Source organism: Primulina tabacum, chromosome 3 (assembly GCF_025594145.1).
Source record: "Primulina tabacum isolate GXHZ01 chromosome 3, ASM2559414v2, whole genome shotgun sequence".
Lineage (NCBI taxonomy): Eukaryota > Viridiplantae > Streptophyta > Magnoliopsida > Lamiales > Gesneriaceae > Primulina > Primulina tabacum.
This window is the reverse complement of record NC_134552.1, coordinates 43,372,814-43,396,906: the sequence shown is the minus strand read 5'-3', so window position 1 is coordinate 43,396,906 and position 24,093 is coordinate 43,372,814. Positions and strand designations below refer to the sequence as shown.

Here is a 24,093-nt window from a genome sequence, read left to right as displayed (position 1 = left end):
ATTCCCAATACATAGGATGCTTCACCCATGTCTTTCATGGAGAATTTACTTTCTAACCTTACTTTAGTTGATTGCAGTAATCCTACATCATTCCCAATGAGTAGGATATCATCAACATAAAATAATAGGAATGTCATTGCACTTACTAACTTTCATGTACACGCATGGTTCCTCAGGATTTTTAGCAAAACCAAACTCTTTGATAGTGCAATCAAATCTGAGGTTCCAAGTCCTTGACTCCTGCTTGAGACCATATATTGATCTCTGAAGTTTTCATACTTTATGCTCACTTCATACTAACGTGTATCCCTCAGGTTGAGACATAGAAATTTCTTCTTTGATGTCTCCATTGAGGAATATAGTCTTTACATCCATTTGCCATATCTCATAGTCATACCATGCTGCTATGGCTAGTAGTATTCTAATGATCTTAAACATAGCAACTGGTGAAAAAGTTTTCTCATAAACAATTCATTGCCTTTGAGTATAAACTTTTGCAATCAGTCTTGTTTTGAAGGCCAATACCTTCCCATCTGCCCCAAGCTTTCTTTTGTAGATCCATTTGCATTCTATGGGAACGAATCCTTCAGGTGGATCCACCAATGTCCAGACTTGGTTTGAATACATAGAGTCCATTTCAAACTGCATGGCTTCAAGCCATTTAGATGAATCAGTATCAGATATTGCTTCTTTGAGGTTCATTAGATCACATCCAACACAAGGCTCATCATGACCTTGTTCATGAAGAAGCGTATATCTTGCAGGTGGTCTGACAACCCTATCAGACCTTTTAGGAGCATGTACTTCAACCACTGGTTGTTGGGGATTAGGTTCAACTTCTACAGTTGAGGGAGTATCTTGAATTTCTTCAAGTTCTATCATCTTTCCTTTTTCAATCTAATAGAAATTCTTTTTCCAAAAAAGTGGCATTTCTTGAAACAAACACTTTTTCTTCATTGTAACGATAGAAATAATATTCAACAGAATTCTTTGGATATCCTACAAAGTAGCATAAAGTGGATCTACTATCTAATTTGTCTCCCACTATCTGATTCACATAAGCAGGACATCCTCTGTAGAGGCCCGAAATTCGTATTTGAAAATTTGCGAAAATATTTAAAATTTTCTCTTTAAATAAATAAAATGTCTCATTCATGAAATAAACTGATAAAAATTTTAATGTTCAAATTAGCAGCGGAAGTAATTATTATTTGCAAAATAACAATTTAAAATAATCCAAGAAAAGATAAAATGTTTGGGCATAAAAATGGTAAATGCTGAAAATGAGGTCCTCGGGTTCCACTACTGCCGACCCAAGATGGTTCAATGGTCCCCGCCCTCGATCCCGACCTCATCAGTACCTACGACAATCAAGTATAGTGACTCTAAAGACTCAGCATGCATATATCGTAAATAACGAGTAATAATAATAAAATCGCATGCAAAGTGAAAATATCTTGTCATGAGTAATTATAATACGTGCATAACTGAACTGAAAATCATAAGTGAAATGTTTGCTCAATCGAGCCCTGTCATAAAATAACATGTCATAAATTTTTTGTTGAGATTATGTTCTACGCTAGTGGCCCCTGAACTGAACTGAACTGAATCGCCTGATCATACAAAACCGCAGTATACTGGGCGGTAGAGATCATCACAGCCCTTGGACTGGATATCCGTACCAATAACTGAGCATGAACCGGTAAGTGACCACCGGGTGAAGTAATAATCCCATGATAAGCTGCCATCCCATGATAGTGAAGTGGCCACAAGCAATATCGCATAAATCTCAAAAATGAACATTTTATATTTTTATGCACGTAATATAATTAAGTAACATAATTAAATATCCTGTATTAATTTTACCGAATGGGTTGGATCGTTCCCAGGCTCACCGCGACCTAAATTTAACATGAAAAATATTCAATGGTTTAACTTGACCAAAACTTTGTAATTGGACCCAAAAACGAGACAATTACGCCCAACAACTTATTATTTAATCATGACTCCGTGCCAACCCGAACCAACACCAAACCATCATTTAGTCATGATTAAAATACACCTAAAATGATGAAATAATTCCCTGAAAATTACAGTACTCGAAATTTTGGTTAATGGAGGCCAAAACATGAAATGCTCTTTCGAGAGTCACTTTGGTACATTGCACCGTAAATTCTCGTACGACCTCTAAACTTAACCGAATCATGAACGGCCAAAAACATGACCTTCCTAACTCAATGAGGCACTGTCCAGTCCGAGTCCATAGGATAAATGCCAACCAAGAAATCAAACGAGCCTCTGAATCGAAGCACAACTTGCTGTCACAAAAATTTAGCAGCAGCGCTTGCGTTCCTTTGCGTTGTTTGCGAGGCTAATGGCCATTGGTGCTTGAACCACCGACCAGAGCCTCTTCCCAACATATTAAGGTGTGGATTGAACCATGGCTAAGGGCCCTAGGCCAGCCACAATCCAAGCAACACCATGGATCACCCGAAACTCCCACCCGAGAGGCGAACCTGCGCGCAGTGGGGAGAGTTGCTTCGTTTGCTATCATGGACCATTCTAGTGGCCATTTGATTGACCATGGCATGATCTAGACATCAAGGGGAATGGTATGAACCATGGCTAAGGGCTAAAAGCCAACCAAGATCCACACCAACCCATAGAGCCGAAGTTACACATGCAGAAAATGGAGTGGTCGAAGGGGCTGTTCTTATTTTATTTTGAAAGACCGATGCAACCATGGACCAGGCCTTGAAAGGCCGACTTGGTCTCATCTTAGACATGCCAATGAGATGATATAACCATGGCTATAGCCCTTAGGGCAACCAAGATCAGAATCATCCTCATTTGACAGCAAACAAGAAAATCGAACACAAAGTGACACTAGGGAAGAGTTGCTGTCAATTTCTGAATTCCAACATGCATGGGGCTTGAAATAATGGACCAACATGGTCCTAATACACCCTAGTACATGTCTAGGTGCCGCCTTGGGAGCCTAGGATCGAGCCAACACCTGAAACAATCAAACACAATCCAAACCCGTGAGAGAACAAGGGAAGGGCCGAAATATGCACATGTTTTAAATCGAAAATCCTGTCATGTATTTCGGTTTTTGCCTATAAAAACATAATCATGCAATGTTTAAAAATCATATTATGACTTGATTGAAGAGTGAAAGGGAATATAGACATGCCTGGATTTTTGTTTTGAAGAAAACAAAAAGGAAACAACGACGCGGCGCTGAGGAGACGGAGTGCTTCGCTTTCTCACTTTTCTACTCGATTTTTCTCTCTTGTTTCTCTCGGTTTTTCTCACGATTTTTACTCTGAAAATTTCTCTGAATTTCGGTGAAAGGGAGAGAAGAAAATGAGTCTAGGAGATGAAGGAAAGGTTGCAAGATAAAGGGAGCAAATAATCTTTGCTATCTTTGAATTTGTGAGATAAGGAAATAAGAATGGTATCAAAAGATTTTTTTGAGGGATATTAGAGGGTGCACTTGGTCGATTATAGTGTCTAGGAACAAGGAGAAAATTGCTTAATTAATTATTTGTTAGTGATTTAAAAGTGGGAAGAATATTTACCTAGAAAAAGATTAAGGAAAGATAACAAGGAATGAGTTGTCAAATTAATTTATACCTTTTAAAAGAAGGGAGAAGGCCGATTTTATTAGATAATTGGGGTGAGAATATTGCTTAATTATTAATTATTGAAGATTTGATGTTGAAGGAATTATTTATGCCAAGAAGGGATAAAGAAAGAATACCAAAATTGTGAGTTGATAAATTGAAATCCTACAAAATTGAAATGGCCGAAAATTATAGGATAACGGGAGGGAAAATATTTCTTAAATCTTGTAGTTTAATTCTTTAGAGTTTTATCTACCGATTAAATAGTTTAGTGAATTAATAAATTAATTAAGGAATAATTTTATCTTGCATGCATGACTAAATCTTTGAATTACTTAAATAATTCCTCAAGCATTCTTTTACATTAAATTAACTTATTATTTATCTAAAATAAATTCTAGGAATATTTTCTTAATATTAAATTTTATCTCAATACTCCAACTCCAGTCCGGCCTCACTTATTTAACTGAAAAAGTAACAATTAAACTACTGCATAAAATAATTAAATTTAAAGAAAAGAATTTAAATACTCATGCAATAAAAATCATTTTAATTTAAATACTAGAAATTATGCATGGCTTATACGTAGTCTAATTTACGGGTTCTACATCCTCATATTCTCAAATAATAATATTTGGGAGTTTTCTCATCCATATCTCGTATGGTGTTTTATCCACTACTTTTGTATGAACATTGTTCAACAACATTGCCGCAGTTTCAAGCGCAAAGTCCCAAAACGACGTAAGCAATTCAGTGAATCCCATCATGGATCAAACCATGTCCATCAAGGTTCGATTTCGACGTTCAGAAACATCATTCAATTGTGGTGTTACTGGTGGAGTTCACTGTGAGAGAATCTCATTCTCTTTTAGATAACCCAAAAATTTAGCACTTAAGTATTCTCCGCCTCGATCAGATCGAAATGCCTTAATACTTCTTTCTAGCTGGTTTTCTACTTCAGATCTGAATTGTTTGAACTTTTCAAATGCTTCAGATTTGTGTTTCATCAAATAAACGTACCCATACCTCGAATTGTCATCAGTAAAGGTAATGAAGTAGAAATGGCCAAATTTTATGCTAACACTTAGCGGGCCACAAACGTCCGTGTGGATCAAATCCAGTAGACCATGTGCACGTTCCACGTTTCCATTGAATGGATTCTTAGTCATTTTTCCTTTTAGACATGACTTACAATTAGGTAGAGAATTTATGCCTGACAAGTTAAACATGACTTTTCCCACTAGGTTGTGCATCCTTCTTTGGGAAATATGACCTAGTCTAGCGTGCCATATTTGTGCGGGAATTAGATCATCTAACTTTCTTTTGTTTGTTGTTGAAATCATGTTTACTTGAACATTCACTTATCATTTCCAGAATATTTCTGGCTCATATAATTTCTTATGTCCGGACTTCTTGCAGTGAAATAAATATATTTTGACTTATCGGGCTTTGTAGACCCTTTAAGTGTCCTTCAGAGTTCGCCTTTTATTGAGATTGTTTTTCTTGTGAGGGGCAGAACATTTCTCTCTCTTACCTTGTGGGCCAATTTTCATCTGACGAGAGGCTCATTAGAAAAACAATATTTTCCTGTTTTATGGTGATCTCATAAGTCATAAGCGTATTAACTAGCTCTTCAAAGCTATCATGTATCTTATTCAAATTGAAGTTCACCATAACCCCGTCAAATGAGGAAGAGAAAGACAACAATTTGATGTCATCAAGTAACTCATTAGGAGTCACATATTCCAGGCCCACCACATTCTCAATAAGCTCAGCCATATATATGTGCACCACGCTCATGGGCCAAAACCCTATCTTGCATGCGTGTAGTCATGAGCTCCTTGAAAGTGGTGTGCATCATTTTATGAGTTTCATGCACAATGCAACTTTTGCACGTGCATTCGAATGACAGCAGCATTCATCATTTCCTCAAACTGTATCTACAGTTCATTTGACATAAAAAAGAGCATGTTACACTTTAGTTTGCATACTTTGGAAAAATAAATTTTTATAGTGCATCAATTTTCTGAAAAATTTTCTTGTGTGGTTAGAAATAAATTATTCAATATGATTTAAAACATACGATAAAGAGAAACCTTGGCTCTGATACCAATGTTGGCTTCAGTTTTCTCTTGCCCAAAATGCAGCGGAAGTTTTAAAAATTTATTTTGATATTCAAATTATTATTTGGACACTCGTATGGTTTAAATAGAATAAACATTTATAGGGAGTAAGAAAATTTTACCAAAATTACACCGGTATTAGCGAACGTAGCTCTTGTTGTAAATCCCTACGAACGTTTTCGATCTCCTTCTTTAAACTTCGAATCAGGTCCACGATCGGATTACTTGTTCCTCTTCTAATTTGCACTAGAAAATTAGAAGATGTTTTTGCGTAGAGACAGAATACCAAAACCGGCACAGCCTCAAACTAGGAGTGTCCAAATTTTTCATGATTTTTGAGAAGGAATTTTCTAGAGCTAAATTATATTTCTGGGAAGAGCCGAAAGTCTTATCCCTTGCTTTTGGATGCCTCTTCAAAAATAATGAGAATAAACAATCCTCTTTATCATCTCTAATCTTCAATTTACTTAATTAATTAGCTTAATTAAGTCAGTTAAAGAATCTAAACAATATTTGCAGGCCAAATCAAAGTCCTTTTCGATTTTCTTTTCAAATCACCGAAAATCTTTCTCAAATGCATTCCATTGGAATAATAAAATTTTCTAATTTTATTTCTAACCTTTATTTTTACTTAATTAATCCAATTAATTAAGTTAACAAAAGATTCTAAATCCATGCCATATAAATGCAATATCGAATATTAATACATATGTTTCGAAAATATCATGCATTAATATTATTTTGCTTCGTGTGCAAGTTTTTAAAATTATGGTATCATGAATATTTCCATAAATCAGTACCATATTTAATAAAAACTTAATTGGTTATATTTTAACTCAATTAAAATATAATTTAATTATTAAAGAACATTTAAACTTTAATAAAGTAGAATGATGGACTTGTACTCTTACAAGCCTATGATCCATGCTCCCAATATATTAATATCATCATAATCCCGATCGACGATCCAACATCATCGATGTGACAATTTCAACTTATTGTTATTATGATGCACACTTTAATTTCGAGATCGCCAATGTCCAAATGAGGCAGGTGTACTCCTTTTGACTATTTTAGCAGTCATGCTCTCAAAATTTCTATAAGCTTTTATAAACTTCATTTATAAGCTTATCGATTGATCATATCAAACTTCTTTCATATAAATTTAACTCATTGAATTTATTATCTCAACGGGAACAAGTAAAACAGTGATACAGTTAGCCGTGGGTTCACAACTCTTTGTGATTCAGGACATAATCCTTTATTCAGGTTTACCCTAACTTGCCCCATTCTATGCATCAACCATTTATCATGAGAATGTCAGAAACCATTTTCTGATTAAACCCATCGAATCATGGTAGGAGCGTCTAGCAGCATCGCCCCATGATTCCCTATGTATCACTGATAGTGTCTGCAAGAACCGGTCAGTTATGATTAACGTACATTACGGTTCCTTCATCACATATATCCTCATCGAATCTGCAACCATTAGTTCATCGAGGGTTGCATAATAATTCGATAACTATGTGACACATCTTTGAGAATAAATAGTGGCATCGCATGTACAATTGGAGAACTCCTTCTCTAACGTACATCTCATACACTGGCCAGAGATTCCATGCACTATTATTTCATCAAATCACATAGGATATCCACACCCGTAGATGAGCGGTGAATTCACGACTATAATGCACTGGCTCCTACTTGTGTCGCAACTGTCCAATCTCGCCACCTGATGACTCTTCTAGAATCGGTAAACGAGTGAAAGCACAGCCCTAGCATATAGAGCCTCAGTGTTGTCTCGGGTCTTAAGGACTAATGGTGTACTATCATAACCACGGACCTATCATCTCGATGAATGATAACCACTTGAAAACTTCGAGGGAGGGTTGTTCCGTATACTCATCATATGACTACCCATCTGCATGTTTGGACATCTCTATGCCCCTACCAAGAAACGTGGTATACAACATCAAAGATGCTATTCTCGAGCTCAAGCGACCTTTATCCTTGTTTTAGGCGGCTGAATCGACTAGGAACGAATTTATATTATACAGTGTTTACAAATGAGTTTCAACATAGAATTCTGATTCATTTGTATTAAAGTATAATCAAGGACTTTATCTATGCTGATTGCATGGGTATACAGGATAAAATAAAACAAGACCATAAAAAGTTAAATTATATTAAAATAAAGATTGTTTATTACCAGGGTTCTAAAAATTCCAGCATAGGACCGCCTTGGCGGCGCCTAGGCGCAGGGCGGTCGAAAACCGCCCCGATTTTAGGCTAGTCGAAACTTCTAGTCGCCACCATATTAATCGGCCGCCTAGGCTCCGGGCGTCGCCTGGCGCGAAAGCCGCCTAGGCGATTTTACAATTAAAAATCCACCTAGGCGGTTTATACTTAAAAAAAAACAAATTATGAAGAAGCAACTATGGCACAAAAATGGATTGTTGATGGTGGAGATGAAAATGTTGAGACAAATGTTGAAGATGTAAGGGAACTTCATGAAGAAGAATTTGTATTGGATGAAGAGGAGGAAGAAGCCATGGATTTTGAGTTTGAATCCGATACAGAAGAATTTCCACGAAAAATATGGGGATGAACTAGAAGAGTTAGATGTTTAGGTTTAATATCAATATATTATGTTGGAAAAAATGTTGAACAAATTTAATTTTCATTGTACAACGGTTGTAGTAAAGTAGTAAACTGATGTGGATGATTCATATATAAAAATTTATTAATATATATTTATTATTAGTTATTACAATTTTAAATTTTATAATAATATATATTTCATATACAAACATAATACTCATGAACCACTTAATGAATTTAAGCTTTAAAAAAAACCGCCTAGACAATCGCCTAGACAACCGCCTAGTCGCCTAGGCGCTAGGCGGTAGATAACCGCCCGCCTACCGCTTTTTAGAACACTGTTTATTACACTTGAGTCAATAAATTCTCTAGCCAACCGTTGGCTTGCTAGGACATCTACTCTAACAATATAAACTAGAGCTGGTTAAACAGGAGTTTAAGAAACAACTATTTACAGTCACAAGTATGAAGGTTGAGATTTCACGATTACCATAAAAGATACATTGCATAGTTAGCACAAAAAAAACATAAAATATGCCTATAAATAATAATAGCAGAGTTGATTATTAGATTGGTATGATAGACAACACTTTCAAGACATTACCAGAAATGCAATGTTGGACCGACCAAAACGAGGCCCAAAAATGCGAAGAGAAATATCCTCTTCAAGTCTAAAGACGGCACTTGATCAAACACGAGCTGAGGTATTATAAAATCAAACATAAAATGAATGAAATCAGGAAAATTGTTCCTCGTAATTAAAGCAAGACATAACAGTAACTTAAGCAGCCAACAACCAATGGGTTGGATGGACAACCATTATAGAAAAAATGACAAGTTTCTATCGATGGATGAAATAACGATGTGGGTCCAATTCTGACGGTAATAAATGCCAGTAAAGAAGAATGAGATAAAATGAATAAATATTCAGACTTATTATGATTATATATATCTTACATATATACAGAAAGGTCAGGTCAAGGATTTGATTTCCATTTCCTCCATCCCCAGTGCGGACCAAAAAAATAGTAGTAATGAGCATGTAATTTAAGCAATAGTTCAACAGATAAAACATTGATCAAGCTTATACTTCCAACGAGAGAAAGATATGTCTTGAATTGTCGACTGAAATCATCCAAACCATCTCCCAAAAACAAAAACCAAATTATGGTTTGATTCCATAAGAAACCCGAAACACAAGTATGTAGAACCATAAATGAAAAAAATATACATCGTTATGCTCTTGTCCCTCATTGATTAAAAATAAGAATTTAAAATGTTTTGTAAATAGTTATAATGGACTTCTATAGCATCTTGGATTATCAGTTTTCGTAAAACATGGATGAATACAAAATAGTTGATATAGATACCCATCGTGTTAGTCCCGCTAGAACAGACCTGAACTTAAGGCAAAGCAAAATAGAATTAGAGTCACCAACATGAATAAATCAGGAGGTAGCTTATATGTAGGAAAAAGTGTTACGTCTATGAGAGTTATCTCTTGAGCTTATGTGGTAAAATGCTCCATCCATGGGAACCACCTCTAAAACTTGTTGGAGTTGTCTCTAGATTATCAGAGCTAGTGAAATAATTGGTTAGGCTGCGACAAGAATGTCGTGTTCTAAAGGAGGGATGATTGTGATGGTCTTGTGCCACATTGGTTGAAATCAAGAGTTTAAAATGGTTTTTAAGTGGTGGCAATGGACTCTTATAACAATTAGATAAACTATTTTCGTAAAGTAAGGACATGTACGAAATAGTTGCCACATGAGTCCATTGTGTGCAGTCATGCTTGCACGGACCCACACCCGGGGCATGACATACATGAACAACTTAATTTATAAAATTTGAGCTATTTGATTTATATAAACTAAATTCAAGTTCATTTTTCCATTTTGAGAATGACAAAATATTTTGTAATATAATAATTAAATTTCTTACCAAAAGTGCCATTTTTATCTTTTTTCTCGATCAACATGATTTTCAAGTCCACTTAAGATTTAACCAAATTGGAAACAGAACCATATCCAATCAATTTGGTTTCCATTCCACCATCCACTCGTTTCCTTACTAGAAGCATGTTAAGTTTACAAGCAAGTTAGTTGAATATGTTGTCTTTGAAAAGAAATGTTGTAACGCACCGAGCCAGGCTCACTCGAGCATGACTGCACAACTACCTTCATCTTCGTCTCTACTTTATATAAATGGCTAAATCAAGTTACACTACAACAATAAATGGCTATTGTGACACTTTTTTGTAGACACTTTTAATTAAATGTTGTTACAAATACTTAATAATGACACTTGTAAAAAATTAATAATGTGTAAAATAAAAAAACATATTAGAATAGCTATCCTGTCATTTTTAATTGATGTCATTTTATATATGGAGGGAAATAATTATTTTTCCCACATCGTAAAAATCATTAAAAAACTAAAAATTGTGATTATAAATAAATGTGAGAATAATTGGTTGGATAAATATTGGAAAAGGGAAAATAATTGTTTCTCTCCATTTAAAAAATGACATCAATTAAAAATGTCAGGATAACTAATCTAATATATTTTTTTTATTCCCACATTTATTTTATCTATTTTTCCCTCCTCCAATATTTATCCAACCCAAATATTCCCAAATTTTTTATTGTCAGTATAAATAACATACACGACACTTTTATTTGTCATTATAAATGATTTTAACTGACATATAAATTTGTCATTATTACTATAATAACAAGGCATGTATAAATGTATTTAAAACATGAGTTTTTCTGACATTTAAAATTGTCATTATATGAATAATTAGTGACACGTATGAAGTTGTCATTAACATCTTATAATGACATTAAAAAATGTCAGGAAGTTTAAGACGACATTGAAATAGAGGGCATTTGTTGGAGGTGTTACTAAAACTTAAATGTCACTAAATATTGAATATGATGACATTTATGAATGTCACCATAAGCATTTATTCTTGTAGTGTTATTATAGAAGTCTGTTACAACTATTTATAAACCATTTTAACTCTTATTTTAAATTAACATGGAACAAGGGCATCACAAATGCAGGTTTTATATGAAGTGTTTTCTGAAACTATGGCACAGTTTAATAGTTATAAGATACCGATTCTCTAACAAAATCAGGTCTTTTTAAGTTACACAACTACTAATTCGGCATATGAAAATTAAGTGAAAAGTATTTTTTTGATTTTATGATGATTTAATTCCATTGGAATCAGAGGAAAAGTGAGCACCATGATCACCTTCAAAATAAGGACAAAGCCAGAAAATAAACCACTCATCATTAAAACCAAAATAGTCATTAGTAGAATATTTAAACAGGAATGGAATTCCTCTGCAATGAGTAGACGGAATGGGTGGAAGAAGATGTAGAGCATCTTTAAACGTCTTAAATGTTAGAGTAGATGTCCTGCAAGTTAACTGTTGGCTAGAGATTTTATTGACTCAGTTGTAATTAACAATCTTTATTTTAATAAAATTCATTATTTCATGGTTTTTTATTTCTTTTTCTGTATACCCATGTTATCAAACATAGATAAAAACCTTCATTATACTTTAATACAAATGAATCGTAATTCGATGTTGAAACTCGTTTGTAAACACTGTATAATCTAAATTCGTTCCTAGTCGATTTAGCCGCCTAAAACATGGATAAAGGTCGCTTGATCTTGAGACTAGCATCTGTGATGTTGTGTACTGCGTTTCTTGGTAAGGACATAGAGATGTCCAAACATGCAGATGTGTAGTCATATGATGATTATACCGAACAACCCTCCCTCGGACTTTCCAAGTGGTTATCATTCATCGAGAGGATAAGTCCGTTGTTATGATTGTACACCATTAGTTTTTACGACCCGGGACAACACTGAGGCTCTATATGTTAGGGCTGTGCTTTGACTCGTTTACCGGCTCCAGGAGAGTCATCAGGTGGCGAGGTTGGGTACAGTTGCGACACATATAGGAGCCAGTGCATTGTAGTCGGGGATTCACCGCTCACCTGCGGGTGTGGATATCCTATGTGATATGATGTAATAATAGTGCATGGAATCTCTGGCCAGAGTATGAGATGTACGTTGGAAAAAGAGTTCTCCAAATAGTACACGCGATGCCACTGTTAAAGTTATCACATAGTTATCGAATTAATATGCAACCCTCGATGAACCAATGGTTGCAGATTCGATCGTGATATATGAGATGAAGGGACCGTACTGTACATTAATCATAATCGACTGGTTCTTGCAGGCACTATCAGTGATACCTAGGGGATCATGGGGCAATGCTACTAGACGCTCTTACCATGATCCGATGGGTGCAATCAGAAATGAGTTCTGACATTCTTGATCAAGGTGTTGATGAAAAGAATGAGGCTAACTAGGGTAAGCCCGAATAAAGGATTCTGTCCTGAGTCACAAATAGTTGTGAACCCACGGCTAACTGTATCCCTGAACCATTGAGGGTCACACAAGTACTTGATTGTTTGTTCCCGTTGAGAGAATAAATTCAAGAATTTGAATTTATATTATATAGTAAATTCAAGGAGTTGAATTTATGATAATTAAATTTTGATAGAATAAATTCAAGGAGTTGAATTTATAAAATTTGAGAAATTAATTTATTAAACTCAAATGTTGGGTTTATTAAATATTAAATTTTGGAGGTGATAAAAATTCAAGGAGTTGAATTTTTAATTTAAATAATAAATTCAAATGTTGAATTTATAATGTATTTAATTTATTAGACTCAAAAGTTGAGTTTATTAATTAATAAATTAAATATGGTGGGTATTATGTTTTATGGGCTTGTAGGAGTACAAGTCCAACATGATAAATAATTAAAGTTTTAATGGGCTTTGATTAAATTAATTAAACTAGTTGGACTAGCCCAATTAATTAAATCAAACCCATTAATGTTAATTATGTAATTAGGTTATAATTTAATTATATATAATACATAAAAGGTCAAACCCTACTACCACCACCACCAACCAATTTTCGAGAGACCCACCTCCAAAAGAAAAAAAAATTCGGCCACTTCCTCTTGAAGGAAAATTTTGAGCCGTCTCTCTTAATTTTCTCTCCTACGCAAAATCTCTTTCACATTCTCTAGTGCAATTTGAAAGAGGAACATACTATCTAGTCGTGGACTTGATAGAAGGATTTCATCGAAGAAAGTTCGTAGAGATTCATCAAAAGCTAATCCGTTTATACCGGATTAGTTGGAGCCACGTGATTAATTCACAAAGGTATAATTTCTAACATCCTATGTATGTTTTGTTAAAATCATACGAGCGTCCAAAACAAATCATATTTTGATTGTTAAAATAAATAAAAAATTTTAAAACTTCCGCTGCGTTTGGGCGTGTAGAAAACCAGATCCAACATTAAAAACCACTATATCTCTCACATACTTCTCCCACATTGATTTACAATTCATTTTCATAAATCCAAGCTTCCCATGGCTAGCCAAAGGTAGCAGCCACAAGATCAAAACTCAAGATGGTTTTTCATGACTTGTTATGCGTGGAACTTAGGTATTGCATGGAAAAACTAGAAATTCATCAATCTGTCATCGGAAACATTTCATATCGATGTTTTCCTCCAATTATAGAATAATGTCCAGCATAACGATTTTACTTGTATGCGACGACTTTAACACCTGTTATATTTTACACAACAAAATTTATACTTTTTAAAGCTCGCAAGACTTAAACACAAACAAAAAAGGAATTGATATCATTAGAATCCAGAATTTCTGAGTATTTATGCTATAATACACCAAGAAGGTATCCAGAATTTTTGCAGCCCAGACCACTCGGAGTTGAAAAGGAATAACTTCATCTAAAAGTCTCCACAATTCAGTATAATGAATAATGTGTGTATAGGATTTTACCTGACAAAGCACATCGCCAACCAAATTTAAAAATGAAGATGTAGCAGCTTTTGTCATCACATGATACTTGCCAAGAAGAGACAGATACCTAGATAGAAATGATATATGTTATGTGTAAAACCCGTGAATTTTTATAAACTTCAGATATCATTCTTTTACTTAAATTTGTACCAAGTTTATTTAAGATCTTTTATTTAACATATCCAGACGATTTAAAGTTGTGTAGGATAATTAAATCCTGGTGTACAAATATTCATGGAATTCGAAACTTGATGATAAGCCTATATTTTGATTTTTTTTTTGTGATAAATAAATAGGCCAAGATCCAAGAATTTAAATAAGGAGATATTATATATAAACATGTCTATTTCGAAAATTATGGGACATAATTTCGAAATTTAGGAAGAAATACAAGATAAAGCTATAAGATTTGAGATGATGTTGATACAAATATGGATCAAGATAAAAGGGAGATCAAGCAAGAACATAATGCAATCTTAGATTTAGAAATTTTCAAGTGTATATATATATGTACATAGAATTTTCGAAAATAGAGGTAGTTCAAGAAGATAGATAAAAGTCTACACGGTAAGGAAATGGATGCATGGGAAATTCGAAAATTGTCTACCAAGATTTAAAGAAAATCAAGAGTCTTATTTTAAAGATAAATGATCAACAAAGTCGAAAATACATAAGGGAAAAATTAGAAATTCAAGCGCAAAGATTAAGTTGTACTGCAGAGCAAAAGATCTACCGAACGATGAAAAATAAGACTAGGAATTTCAATTTCCAGGCCTGGCAAGGGGATAATTTCGAAAATCTATCTAAGGTGATAGATAAGGGAGGATAAATTATCCTAGATTCAAGATTTAATTCAAAATTTTAAACGCGGAGATAATACAAGATAATACATGATCAGGATAGCAGTCGACGCCTATAAATAGGAGAACCCATTCGAAAATCATATCTGAAAATTACTCCAAATTTTCGAATAGTTGCTCCCTAGTGCTCTCAAGAATTTTGAGATTTGCTCTCTCAGTTCTGATGAGTGTCGAAGCTCTGCTACAGCCTAGTTCTAAGAAAGATTGAAAATCCTAGCAACAAAAAATCGTTCTTCACGTTTTCATCCAGATCTAAGGTAAGTTTGCTTGTTTTAAAGTAGATTGTATATAAAATATTTCGGTTTTTTTTCAAAATTTATGTCGAGCACAATTCTTCTTCTACCCCTTCTTGATACGATTATCGTATGTTCTTTGTTTTGGCACTCTGAGGATTCAACTAGATACAGACGTGAATCCCAATACAAGATATGTTTATGGCCCTCACACGGTGGGATTTTAACCGTTACATGGCTTCGTCCCCTTAGAGGAGTGATGTCAATAAACCATGGAAAACAGAGGAATCTCAGTGCCTAGACCAAGTTATACTTATGTTTATGTTGATGATGTGTCGTAGAATTATGTTATGCATTTTATGTTGTATTTTCGAAAATCATGTATTTGTTATTGTTGGAACATTTCATATTCGTAATTTTGATTTTGATAATTAACAAAACTTGTTATTGTGTTTCTAATGAATTTACCTAAGTGCACAGAAACTGAAACTGATCAGGATTCGAACTAATAAGTTATCGAGCCAAAACTGAAGCTATCGAGACGCAAACTAAAAGTGCCAACTGATTGCCCAAACTAAATCAGTTCAACTGATATATCAAAGACCGGTTCAACTGATTGTCCACCTGAGAGGTAGTTCAACAGAAAACCTTCAGAAGCCCGCCTAGCCGATGAAGAGCTCAACTGGTGAAGGGTTCAGCTGACCAGTTCAACTTAAGCAATGAAATCAGTTCAGCTAACGAGCCAACTGATTTCACCAAACCAGTTCAAGATCAGTTCAACTGACAAGTTCAGAGCATCAGTTAGGAATCAATCAGTTTTCAGAACACGACAAGCTTACTCAAATGGAATCCAGCTGTGCGCATTGAGGAAAAACTTTTGTCCAGTCAAAAGACAATAATGGACATTGCAGCAGTGCTTAAAGCCAAAACGTTCCAGAATGGCTGTCGGAAAAGTACAAACATATTTCGAGGAACGAATTCAAATCGCAACGAACATATTTGATAAGTCTTGGTATACGGTCTCATTGCCTCTATAAATATCAGACCAAGATCATCAATATACAAGTGTTTGAAGATCAGAAAAGAAGAGAAAAATAGGGCATGCCAACTGCTTAGTCTAGAAGCAAAATTCTCACAGAGTGAGAATACTTTCGTGTTGTATTCATAGATCAGTTATCACACACGCTCACACACCATCACTCACATATAAAGAAAATTGAGCGTACTGATAAGTTGAGTGAGTCTTGCATAAAGACGTAAATTTGTGCATGTAGTCTTTTGACACATAGATGTTAAACAAGTGTTGGCTGGAAGGTGTTGCTTTTATTCTAGGCTATGAGTTCAGTTAAGCAGTAGGGTAAGTCCTAAGCTGAGTGGGTTTGTACAAATCATTGTATAAATCAAATTCTTCTAGTGGAACCTACCCGAGGTGGTAGAAGGAGTGACGTAGAAGCAGTTGAAGTCTCCGAACATTCATAAACATATCTTGTGTACTTAACTGTTTAAATATTGTTTTCAAATTGATTTGATCAGTTCGCGTTGTTATCAGTTCAGTTCTCACCATAACTGAACTGATATACGCAAGAACTGATCCTCTTTATATCAGTTAATCAGTTTACACAAGTTAAAAACTTTAAAATGATTTTTTTTCTTAACGAAAGATTATTTCGAGTATTTTCCGCTTGGTTTAAAACCAAACTCGATCTAATTCATCGTTGTTTACATTATTGGAACACAAGCTATTGCAGCTCATTGAAAATACTGTGTTTGAAGCACCAACACAGGTGCATAAAGCCGATCCTTCAGTTATGTATGTGCTCGAAAGACCCCCACTAACTGAGTGACGACCATATCACCCATCCCTTACTCTCCCTCACCAGATAAGTCCAAAGATAAGATAGAGGAAGATGAACATGACCTATTTTGGGACTAGTGATGGACACAAATAAAGAATTAATTGACTTTATGTTGGTTTTAAGTTTTATTTGAGTTTTCGTTGTAAACGCTTCCGCATATTTTTTTTATTATTTTAAGAATTTATGTTGTAAAAATAATTTTATGATTGATTCTGAGTAATAAAATGATTTTGATTTATATTGTACTACTAGACTTATTGTTTTCAATTGTATGATTGTAAACAACGCCAGCGTCGATTAACCTTAGGCTCAGGGCATGACATGTAAGTGATATCTGTCATGCCCCAAGATCGAGGCGTCCTAGACATTCGGCATTGTTTAACAATTGCATGTAAACAATAAGCCTCGTATCAAATAGCCAAAAACCAGTCTTTTTCATAAATAAACATTGTCTTTTACAATGACAACAAAATGAAAATTACATCAACAATGTTGCGGAAGCGAAATACGAAAATACAAAGTCTTTATCTTTGATCTTTTGATAGTATAACCAGCCCCAAAACGTCTCATTTTCTTCTTCGTTCAATTGCTCCTCATTTTTATCTGAGGAGAGATGTAAGGGGTGAGTGTTTTGGGAAACATTAAACTAGTGGGGGCCGATCGATTAACACACATACACATAGAGATAGATTTAAAATCCATATTGCTAACAGATTTTCAAAACTTTTTATCTCGACTTTATCATATCAGAACATTAACAGAATCAGAATCAAATATGAAACAGAGCTTATTAGAACAATTCAGAACAGAACAATTCAGAACAAATGAAACACTGTTATTCATCTCGTTATCCATGGTCAAATTGTCCCCCATATGTTAGTCCTCTAAGGGGTTAGGCCAAAACACAATTTTATACCCAATGATGGGGGCCAGACAGAACTAAGTTTTATACCCACTGATGGGGGCTAGACATAATTTACAATCGTCATTTCATATCCAACTCAAAACGTAACAGTGCACCACAAAATCAGAAGCACTTATCGGAATTTTGAATGAACTCAGCAAAATCAAAGAACATCGAAAATAGAAGAAACATATCGTACATCGATCGAAATTTTATAAAATATATATAGCATTTTTCGAAAATGGTTTGACACACATACAAGCAAGTCATGAAATACTTCTACAAAGTTTAAGTTACAAAGAAATATATATCAAAAGCCCACTTACAGAAATTCGAAGGTGTGGTTCGAAACTTGTTGAAACTCGGACGAATGGTGGCCGAACTTGAACAGAAACATAACGACAGTATAGAAAGAAATTTAGAGCATGAAATAGCTGGAACAAGTGCCCCTTCTTCTTCCTTGATGGCATCGGCCGAGAGGTATTTTTGTAGGGAGGGGCCGAAAAGTTGAAGAGATTTTTTGGGGAGGAATTTTTGTAGCATTTTCTTCAGCATATGATGTCTTATCTATAGGTGAAAAAGTGGCTTTTCATCTCCCCCATGGCCGTCCCCTTGATGTCCATTAAAGCCCTCAATGTGGTCAAACATTATCCATACTCAAGGGTCACTTTGGTTAACTCAAGGGTCATTTCTTGCATATTAAATTTGTCCAATCCTTTTAGCTCTCCTCTTAGCTGCATTTTTGGTTCTTTTAGGAAAAAAAGAGAAGAGCTTCCTTGATCTAAAATATTGGATTCACGAGCTAGGGGTTTATTCCTCCGGTAATGATTCTTCGATTGTCACGGTTTCTTATAGAGTAGATATCTTTTGAGCTAATCCTTAAGCTTTTGAGTTACTCCCTCGAGCCGTGTTAGCTGAAAATTTAAGTTTATAGTTAATCTTAAAGTTTTTAGCTTAATTTTGAGTTTTATTGCTTACATGATTTGCTTCAAAAATCCGAATCCTCACATCCCACTCTCTTTATTGGAAGTTTTTCCCTCGAAACTTGGGTTAAGTAGATCTTTAAAGAGATGAGGGTACTGGTTATGTAACAATTGATAAAGTAGCCATTATCAGAGAAAAAATCAAGGCATCTCAAGATCGACAAAAAAGCTGGGTTGATTTAAAGCGAAGACTGTTGGATTTTGAAATCAGTGAGAAAGCTTATGTTAAAGTCTCACCTATGAAAGGAGTGGTTCGATTCAGCAAATCCAGTAAACTAAATCCAAGGTATGTCGGACCCTTCAAAATACTGGGAAAAGTGGGAACCCTAGCCTATCAGTTGGCTTTACCACCAAACATATTAAGGATTCACAACGTTTTCCACATATCACAGCTAAGGAAATATGTCCCAGATCCATGTAACAGTCTTAAAAAACTGCACCGCTGCTAATCGAAGGAAATTTGAACGAAGAGTTTAAGTATAACGAAGTCCCTATTCGAATAGTGGACACCAAAGACCAAGTGTTGAGACGCCGAACAATTCCATATGTCAAGATACAATGATCAAATCATACGGAACGAGAAGAAACTTGGGAATTAGAAGAAAGTATGTCCAACCAGTACCCTCATCTCTTTAAAGATCTACCTAACCCAAGTTTCGAGGGAAAAACTTCTAATAAAGAGAGTGGGATGTGAGGATTCGGATTTTCGAAGCAAATCATGTAAGCAATAAAAATCGAAATTAAGCTAAAAACTTTAAGATTAACTATAAAACTCAACTATAAACTTAAATTTTCAGCTAACACGGCTCGAAGGAGTAACTCAAAAGCTTAAGGATTAGCTCAAAAGGGATCTACTCTATAAGAAACCGCGACAATCGAAGAATCATTACCGGAGGAATAAACCCCTAGCTCGTGAATCCAATATTTTAGATCAAGGAAGCTCTTATCTTTTTGTCCTAAAAGAACCAAAAATGCAGCTAAGAGGAGAGCTAAAACGATTGGACAAATTTAATATGCAAGAAATGACCCTTGAGTTAACCAAAGTGACCCTTGAGTATGGATAATGTTTGACCACATTGAGGGCTTTAATGGACATCAAGGGGACGGCCATGGGGGAGATGAAAAGCCATTTTTTCACCTATAGATAAGACATCATATGCTGAAGAAAATGCTACAAAAATTCCTCCCAAAAAAATCTCTCCAACTTTCGGCCCCTCCCTACAAAAATACTTCTCGGCCGATGCCATCAAGGAAGAAGAAGGGGCACTTGTTCTAGCTATTTCATGCTCTAAATTTCTTTTTATACTGTCGTTAGGTTTCTGTTCAAGTTCGGCCACCATTCGTCCGACTTGATTTTTTCTCTGATAATGGCTACTTTATCAATTGTTACATAAACGAGCTCAGGTCCGGTGATAGCCTTTTCTCCGACTTCATCCCAGTACAGAGGTGACCTACACTTTCGACCATACAGTGCTTCATACGGAGCCATTTTGATACTAATGTGGTAGGTAGCTGTTATTATAAGCAAATTCTATCAGATGTAATTGTTCGCTCCAACTCCCACTAAAATCCAAAGCACACGCTCTCAACATGTCCTCGAGAGTTTGAATTGTTCTTTCAGTTTGGCCAACTGTTTGAGGGTGATAGGCCGTGCTGATAGTGACTTTTGTTCTGATGGATTGTTGAAAACTTTTCCAAAATCGAGATACGAATCATGGGTCTCTGTCGGATAATATACTTGCTGGAATCCCGTGTAATCTTACTATGTTGTCCATGTACAGAGTGCCTAGTTTATCTAGGTTGTAGTTCATTCGAACTTGTAAGAAATGGGCAGATTTGGTTAATCTGTCAACGATTACCCTAATTTCATCGTGACATTGTATTGATTTTGGTAAACCTACCACGAAATCCATGAAGATGTGTTCCCATTTCCACTTTGGAATTTTTAATGGTTGCAGAAGTCCTCAAGGTCGTTGAAGTTCAGCTTTAACTTGTTGATAGGTTAGGCACTTGGAAACAAAGACAGCTACGTCTCTCTTCATTCCATTCCACAAATAATTTTTTTCCAAATCTCGGTACATCTTGGTACTTCCAAGTGGATCGAAAATTCGACTAATGTGCCTCGGACATCACTTCTTCCCGAACTCCATCAACGTCAGGTACACATAAACGTTCTTTCATCTATAGAACACCCTTCTCATCAGTATGGAATTCTTGAGTTTTTCCTTCTTGCAGTTGTTCTTTAATCTTTGTGATGGAGGGATCTTGGTTTTGTTTTAACTTGATTTATTCTCAAAAGCATGGTTGTGCTAAAATAGAGGATAAGCTCACCTTCCTAATGTTTCTTCGGCTTAAAGCATCCGCTACCTTATTCGCCTTTCCTGGATGGTAATTGATTGATATATCGTTATCCTTCAAAAGTTCAATTTACCTTCTTTACATCATGTTTAATTCTTTTGAGTGAATATATATTTGAGGCTCTGGTGATCAGTGAATATCTCGCATTTGACTCTGTAAATGTAATGTCTCCAGATCTTTAGCGCAAATACAATTGCAGCTAATTGCAAATCAAGAGTTGGATAATTTTTCTCATAAGATTTTAATTGCCTTGACGCGTACGCAATTACCCGACCTTCCTGCATAAGCACACACCCTAATCCTCCTTTGATGCATCACTATATATTGTGAAGTTCTTGTCATCCTCGAGAAGAACTGGTACTGGTGTAGATGCGAGTTTCGTCTTCAGGGTTTCGAAACTTTTCTCATATGCATAATTCCAAATAAATTTTTAATTCTTCTGTGTGAGTTTGGTGAGAGGAATGGCTATGGAAGAAAATCCATCAAAAAATTTTCCATAGTAGCCAGCTAAACCAAGAAAACCTCTTACTTCGATTACCGTCTTTGGTTGTGGCCAGTCCCCGATTGCCTCTAATTTTTCTTAGGTTCCACTGACACTCCTAATTCAGAGATTATATGGCCCAAGAAAGCAACACTTTTTAATCAAAATTCACATTTCTTGAATTTGGCGTAGAGTTCTTTTTCACGGAGTGTATACAAGGTGAGACGCAGATGTTCCTTGTGGTCTTCCTCACTCGGTGAGTACACAAATGTATCATCTATGAGAAATACTACAAACTTATCAAGGTGTGGCTTGAATACTCGGTTCATGAGGTCCATGATGCTGCAGGGGCATTTGTTAAACCAAAAGCCATTACCATGAACTCGTAATGTCCATATCTTGTCCTAAAATCTGTTTTAGGGATATCTTCTGCTTTGACTTTCAGTTGATAGTAAACTGATCTTAATTCGAGTTTCGAAAAGAACTTGGCTCCTTTTAGCTTCGAAAAGATAATCTATTCTAGAGAGTGGGTACTTATTCTTTATCGTGATTTTGTTTAATTCTCTATAGTCAATGCACAATCTCACGCTTCCGTCCTTTTTCTTCATGAACATTACTAGGGCTCCCCACAGGGATGCAGTAGGTCGGATTTGTTCTTATCCAATAACTCTTGAAGTTGCTCCTTTAGTTTCTTTAGTTCCGCTGGAGTCATTCGGTATGGTGCCTTTGAAATCGGTGCAGCACTCGAGACCAAATTAATTTCAAATTCCACTTCTCTATCGGGTATCGCACCAGGTAGTTCCTCGGGAAAAATGTCTGGAAATTCCCGAACGACTGGAGTATCCTCCAACTTTGGGAAAACTTCTTCTCTGACCTCGCTAATCAATGAAAGGTAAGTTTTTTCACAGCTTTTTATGGCCTTCCAGGTTTGTGATGCAGATAGAAAAGATCTTTGTTTCTTGGACTTTCCATTATATGATTTTCTGCCGATTTGGAGCCTGAAGTTTGACATTCTTCTTTTGACAGTCTACCAGGGCATGATGTTAAGCTAACAAGTCCATGCCTAGAATGATGTCGAACTCAATCATATTGAGTTGAATAAATTCTGCTTCAAAGATCTATTCACTAATGCAAATTTTACAGTTCCGGTGTACCTTATGGGTTTCAATTGTGTTGCTATCAGGTGTTGCAACTCTTAATGGTTCACTAAGAGTTTCATGCTCAATTTTTAACTTTCTAGCAAATTGTCTAGATATGAATGAGTGAGTAGCACCACAATCAAACAAGACATAATCAGGCATTTCATTGAGTAGAGTCGTACCTGCCACAACATCATTGGTGTTATCCGCTTCATCTTGAGTTATAGCATACATTCGAGCGTTAGTCTTGTTTTCATTTGGTTTGTTTGGTCCAGTCCCTTTATCTTTGTTCTCAAGACACTTGTTAATCCGATATCCCAATTTTCCACATTAGAAACAAGCTCATGTCTCTCTATAACATTCTCCTAGATGATTCTGACGACAAGCAGGACACCACTTTCCTTCCTTGTTGACGGCGTTGATAAAGGTTCCTCTTGAGGGGCCACTCGAATGGTTTGTCCGCTTGAATTTGGGACCACCTTGAGCAGACTGACTGACGAAAGACCTCTTGTTTTTGCTCTCCTCTTCTCGGTGCTTGATGTCTGTTTCTGTGCTCATTGTCACAACCATTAAGTTAGAAAAATTGGTAGGTCTGAATACAGCCAAAGTTGATTGAATTCGACTGTTCAGTCCTTTCTTAAACAAGTGCATCTTTAGGGTTTCATCTGAAATGATTGTTAGAACATAGGTTCCAAGATCAATAAACTTTGATGTATATTCCATCACTGTCATGTCTGCAGTTTGCTTAAAACTTTCAAATTCACTTAAATTTTGCAGGCGAAATTCTGCTGGAAATTATTGCTTCAAAAATTCCCTTCTGAATATTTGCCACGTGAACTGATCAATTTCAGCCAAAGATGGTGAGACAGTTTTCTACCATTTGTGTGTCCGATCTTCAAGAAACGGTGTCACTACTTCAACTCTAAGTCCTTCAGGTACTTCCAGTAAATGAAGTTGGGTTTCGACATTCTTAAGCCAGTTATGACTGACTTCTGG

General features: G+C 35.5%; 1 protein-coding gene across 1 annotated transcript in view; it reads right to left on the bottom strand.

Moving 5' to 3' along the window:
• Positions 1-24,093, bottom strand: part of LOC142538732 (uncharacterized) — a 76,781-nt gene that overhangs the window by 4,440 nt on the left and 48,248 nt on the right. The window contains exons 3-4 of the mRNA XM_075644029.1: positions 14,263-14,350; positions 8,958-9,052 (exon numbers count right to left, since the gene is read on the bottom strand). Of these exons, the coding sequence (XP_075500144.1) occupies positions 8,958-9,052; positions 14,263-14,350 (183 nt within the window). The remainder of the gene's footprint in view (positions 1-8,957; positions 9,053-14,262; positions 14,351-24,093) is intronic.